Genomic DNA, 5,659 nt, shown 5'->3' on the forward strand with positions numbered 1-5,659 from the left:
CCCCCCCTCAGACAAACTTCTAACAAATGTTTTCAACATCGTATCTGATGTTTCTGGTTTATCACCACGTACAAAAACGTGATGAATACGTTTAAATTTAACACATAAAGAAGCATAAAATGACTTTTTAATTAGCGTCATGCTAAATTCAGCTGTGTCACTTTCATCTCCGTCACCAGCTCAACACAGTGTGTGTGTGTGTGTGTGTGTGTGTGTGTGTGTGTGTGTGTGTGTGTGTGTGTGTAGACATGGAAACATCTTCATCAGACGGCGATGACCTGGATGTTTGAACGCTCAGCAGATGATTCTGAAGCGACTCCGCGTGAAACTGATTTGAAACGTCTCGTCGTGTTGATGACGAGTTTTTTTGTGTGCATGAAAAATATTCACTGATTTAGTTACTATAGCAACAATACTGATTTTCAGCAGTTTATACTTTTGTGGACTTCAAGGAGACGTTGAAGTCAGACTGCAGTTAGTGTAAAACTGGATTAACTGAGTCCAGCTGCTGGATTTCAGGTAAAAACACCCACAATGCAACCTGACCCCCAAAGTTCAAGTTTGATATGCTAGTAGGTGCTAATGTATCCTGCAGTAGGGTTGAAGGTTGCCAGTTTGAGCAGATTTCAGGTAAAAACACGCAGAGAAACCAAATCCTGTAAGGTTTGGATGGTGGGTCCAGGTGGGCGGGGCTTGGTGGCTGCTTTGTTGTGACATCACAAAGTTCCAGAAGTCCTGACGGCTGGTTTTAAGGCTCAGTTTCTGAATACAGGCTGTGTGCATTTCTCTGTGGACTGAGGCTTTGATACTTTCACAGTATTAATATAGAAGCTAGAGCTGATCTATAATCTATAATCAAACTACACATGGACACAGACCTTTACACTGGAGGAGCTTTAAAGGTTAAATCACTGCAACCGTTAATTAAACACTCAAAATAACAAATACTTCAGCTAAGCAGGTAATTAGGTCACATATGCTGTAATTACTGGTTATTACTTAGTAATTATCAATAATTTAAATGATAAATTTACATTAAAACTATTTGACCTTGTGTCCTGTAGTTAAAAAATTATAATAGAAACTTTAGTCATTAAATTACATCACTCTGCTTTCCAGTCAAAAGAGCAACATCATGAAATCAGCGAGACACAAAAGGAGAGGAAAAAAACGTGGCGGTATCAGAGGTGAGATGAGAAAGTGTTTTGTGTGAACATGTATTTTTAATGAGCAGGTGAGGACGTCGGCGCTCAGTCTCCTCGTGTCTGAAAAGGTTCAAAGGCTCAAAGAGTCGCAGGAGGACGAGACCAAGAGAGACCTGAGCACTATAAAGCAGAAGAGTCTGACTGATGCAACGCCATAAAGTTCAAGAGGATTTAATGAGGATGAAAAATACACAAAGAAAGTCGAGGCGTCCCAGAGCTTCACAAGCGGCTCCGGTCTCCACACAGCTGTTACACAGATGTGTCCAGATAAAACTCGGTGCTCGTCCGGTGACAGATTCAGTTTTAATCGGATTATCCGCCCCGTCAGAGTTTTGGTTTATATTTGGATCTGTGCCGCTTCTTTAATTCTTCCTTTTCAACAAGAATTAAACATGAACAGACCGACTGTCGCCCCGAGAGACACAGAGGAAGAAACACCAGCACAATGAAGAAGCAGTTTCAGGACCAAGTTTCTAGGATCCTAGTCTTTCATGACATTGCTTCTGTAACCGCAAACAGATCGTTCTAAACATGTACAACAGTAACCAGGACAGCTGCTAGGTGGCGCTGCAGCACAGGATTATGGCCCTGGAGATGCAGTTTTAGGATTGTGGTGCTGAAGCTGCAGCCTCCAGTGTCTGGGGCTCCAACAGTGACGTTTCATTTTGTCCTGTCAGGATTCTGAATGCAAATGAATCAAGCGCTTCTTTGCTCTTCCCATCAAGCCCCGCCCCTCTCGACACCAAAACGGTGACAGAAAGTTGAAACTGAAAACCAGCGACACTGAAGAATCGTGACTGTTACTAAAAAAAAAACCCATGAAGAAGAAATCTGAAGGTTGACGTTGAAAAACATCATAATGCAACGTTTATTTGAGGCTGGCGCTACAGTGACCGTTCGCTGTTTATTATCGTAACCATGACAACAGAAATCGTCTAATGTTAAGGAAGTACTTATTTTCACCCAAATCAACATCTTTTCCTAAATGTCACCAAGCTATGACTGTTATTAGTAAATGCCGCCTTCGGTACAGTCTGCGTGTTTATTATTGTAACCATGACAACCAAGGTCCGGTACAGCTGCCGCCATAGGGGCGCCATTACAGGAGACACTCGAAAAAATTGACCTGTATGGTTGTTCGTTTTGGAGGAGGTGTTGGAAACGTCACATGATCATTAAAATCAATCCTGCTGCAGAACAAACACTTGGTTTGTTTTTATGAATTTGAGTTTTGTTTTTTAAATCTTTTTATGAACCAAAGTGTCAGTCAGAGCGGAGAGGTCGAACCTGCTGAGGAACTAAAGGTCGGATCTGCTCGTTCTCCTCGCCACCGGTCCGTAGAACTGGTCTGGATGTTGTAAAGACAATCAAAAAAATAACTGGCAAATTAAATGATCATAAAATGAATCATTAGTCGCAGCCATAGATCAAATACCAAGCGCTAATTAGCAAATGTGAACATGCTAACATGCTAATCTAAGATGGTGGACACGTTCTCTCAACGCGTTAGCATGTCACTGTCATAGAGACTTGTGCATTTTAAGTCTTTATGAATGTGTTGTGTCTGCAGTGATGTGTGTCTGAGAACCAACAGCTTGGAAATAAAAAGCAAAACTCAAACAAAATTATGGACAAGCTATAGAAATCCGAGCTCTTTCACGAGGCCCTGAAGGCAGCAATCTGCTCGGAAATGTCGATATCGAGGCTGTTTTTTGTTCTGAGCTGAAGTTTAGTCGTGCGCCGGGAGAAAAAACTTCCAGAAGCTCTGACATTCAGAAACAGACACACAACCTGGTGCTGAAATGTTTCCTCTCGCTTCAAGACATTCTCAAAAAATAAATAAATACAATGACTCCAGCAGCAGCAGAGGAGGAGGAGGAGGAGGAGGAGGAGGAGGAAGAAGAAGAAGAAGAAGAAGAAGAGGAGAGGCGGCCGCCAAATTAAATTAAGCTAAAAGACTAGCTGGTCCGGGGAGGGAGCTGCAGAGGGGGAATGCTGAGCCTCCGGGGGGGGAAGCAACCTTTCCATGCGAGAGGAGCAGATTAGGCCGGATTAGTGCATCACCACTTTCCAAACACACATTCCACAGGAGCCGATACCAAACCTAATTAAATTTGGACAGCTGCATGAAATGGGTTTAGGAGGCTCTCTTAATGAATTCCCGCGCTCTCCATTAGCTCTGACATTCACACCAGAGTCGGCACCCGGCCGACAAAAGGCGACGGGAAGCAGCTTTTTCTCCGGGTGAGTCGAGGTGAGAAGCAGCGGGAGCCGATATCAGAGAGGTGAAGCTTCAAAGCGCCGGAGGAGTCTGACGGAGAGAGAGAGAGTATTTGTGGAAACACAGAGACGTTGCGCTCTGTGTTCGATCCAGTTTCTCCCCCATCACAGAAAAACCTATCTGGGTCAGACTCCACAGCTGTAGTCCTCCAGAGTCTCCCTGGGAGCCGGGCTTGTGGGGGGGGGGACTCAGAAACATCTGGAACATCATCCATCTAACACTAAATCATGAATCAATACACCAACTCCCAACCGACTAGCGACCCTCCATCCAAACCTTTGCAGGATTTGGTTTCTCTGAGTGTTTTTACCTGAAATCTGCTTTATTTTTATTGTTTCACTCAGAAACCAGTCAGCCAATCAGAAGAGAGGCTCAGAGCCTCCTCTCTTCTGAGATGTAAAACTACACTGAGATGGTTTTTACATCTTCTTATGGATCAACACTTCAAGTAAAACAAAGAAGAAGAAGAAAATATGGGACATTTAAAGGAATATATTGCAGCAGCTGGTTAGCGTAGCTTAGCATAAAACCTGGAGACGGGGAAACAGCTGACCTGGCTTTGTGCAGAGGTAACAACATCCACCTCCCAGCTCCTCTAAAGATCCCTGATCAACACTTTATATTTTATTTAAAGAAGCAGTTTGATGCAATTATTTTCTTTCTTTCTGAGACTTAAATGTTTCACACTTGTCCAGCTCATGAACACCAAACTGTTGTTTTCACACTTTCACACTGTTTTTCTCCGGATTAAAGTCAAAGACTATTAACGTCCATAAATCCTCAGAGAGATAATATCGGCTGTTTTTCTACCACAGGAACAATTTTAGGATAAATCAGGATTAACTGCATTTTCCACCAGAGGAACCAAGATTCAGTCCAAGCCTCAAAAAGCCCCTGATCTAGGAGCAGATCCTGAGCTTTCAGTACTTCCTGATCCGATACCTGTCGACTTTACCTGACCTCTAAAGTTCTTCAGCTGCGGTGCGAACTCAGACAGGAATAAAGAAACTACTACTAAACACACACTGTATGAACCACATACAGTGTCGGGGGAAGACGTGGAGAAAACCCTGCGGTGGTGTGGCTGTTTTAACATGTATGACACACGACTAATGGATGTTGTAGTTGTTCTGATTTAGATCCTGGAGCTATTTAATCACAAAGGGTATAAAAGTTTGTAAAGCTTTTTAAACACATGGTTGTGTTTAATTTGATCCTTTTTTAAGTTATAAGGATGTTATTGGGACGATCAAAGCTGGTTCTTCCTCTGACTTTGTGCTGCACCTTTACTCTGGAATATACTTTAATACCTTCCACTCAGTTTGCAGATAAAAGACTTTCTTTTTAGCTGAAATAACAGAACAGCAGCTCAGGACGAAGAAGCTCAGACTACTGGCTACAGATAAGAGTGAGATGTGGATAAAGGAACGGAGGAACTTCCTCTGAGGAGGGGAGGGTGTGTCAGATGGAAACTCACCAGCTGCAGCCAGATGTTGGTCGTCAGCACCTGGTTCTTCTCGTCCTAAAAAGAACAGAAGAAGAAGAAACCAGTGAGTGTGTGTTGTGTTTGAGGACGACTCCTCTGATTCGCTGGTAAAAGTCTGTCCACTCTCTTCTTTCATCCCTTTAAATGAACTTGAGTCAGCAGAGGAGGAATATGAATAATGTCAGTTTGATGAATGTCCGGCCTGTTAATATATTCACAGAGAATTAGAGGAGGCGGGTTTGTAAGAGGGAAGGACATAGAGAGATAAACAATGCAGAGTTTTAATGGACGACTGACCTTCAGTGAGCTGTGGCTTCTAAAGCAGGTCCAGGTTCTTTCTGAATACTGTGAAAGTATCAAAGCCTCAGTCCACAGAGAAATGCACACAGCCTGTATTCAGAAACTGAGCCTTAAAACCAGCCGTCAGGACTTCTGGAACTTTGTGATGTCACAACAAAGCATGTCATATTTTCTTCTTCTTCTGGGTTTTATTTGAAGTGTTGATCCATCAGAAGTTATAAAAACCATCTCAGTGTAGTTTCACATCTCCTCTCTCAGGCTTCTCTCTGCAGCTCTAGTAACAACAGGTCGGTGAGCCAATCAGAAGAGAGGAGGCTCTGAGCCTCTCTTCTGATTGGCTGACTGTTTTCTGACTGATCCAATAAAAATAAAGCAGATTTCAGGTAA

The 5,659-nt window shown here is 43.0% G+C and overlaps 1 protein-coding gene across 1 annotated transcript in view; it reads right to left on the reverse strand.

Moving 5' to 3' along the window:
• The window catches only part of LOC111670253 (neuronal acetylcholine receptor subunit alpha-7-like), a 38,126-nt gene that overhangs the window by 22,020 nt on the left and 10,447 nt on the right, over positions 1-5,659 (reverse strand). Inside the window, exon 3 of the mRNA XM_023426899.2 lies at positions 4,964-5,008. Within this exon, the coding sequence (XP_023282667.1) occupies positions 4,964-5,008 (45 nt within the window). The remainder of the gene's footprint in view (positions 1-4,963; positions 5,009-5,659) is intronic.

This window comes from Seriola lalandi, unplaced genomic scaffold (genome assembly GCF_002814215.2).
Source record: "Seriola lalandi dorsalis isolate HSWRI2012SDOR001 ecotype SW California unplaced genomic scaffold, Sedor1 jcf7180002054847, whole genome shotgun sequence".
NCBI classification, from domain to species: Eukaryota; Metazoa; Chordata; class Actinopteri; order Carangiformes; family Carangidae; genus Seriola; species Seriola lalandi.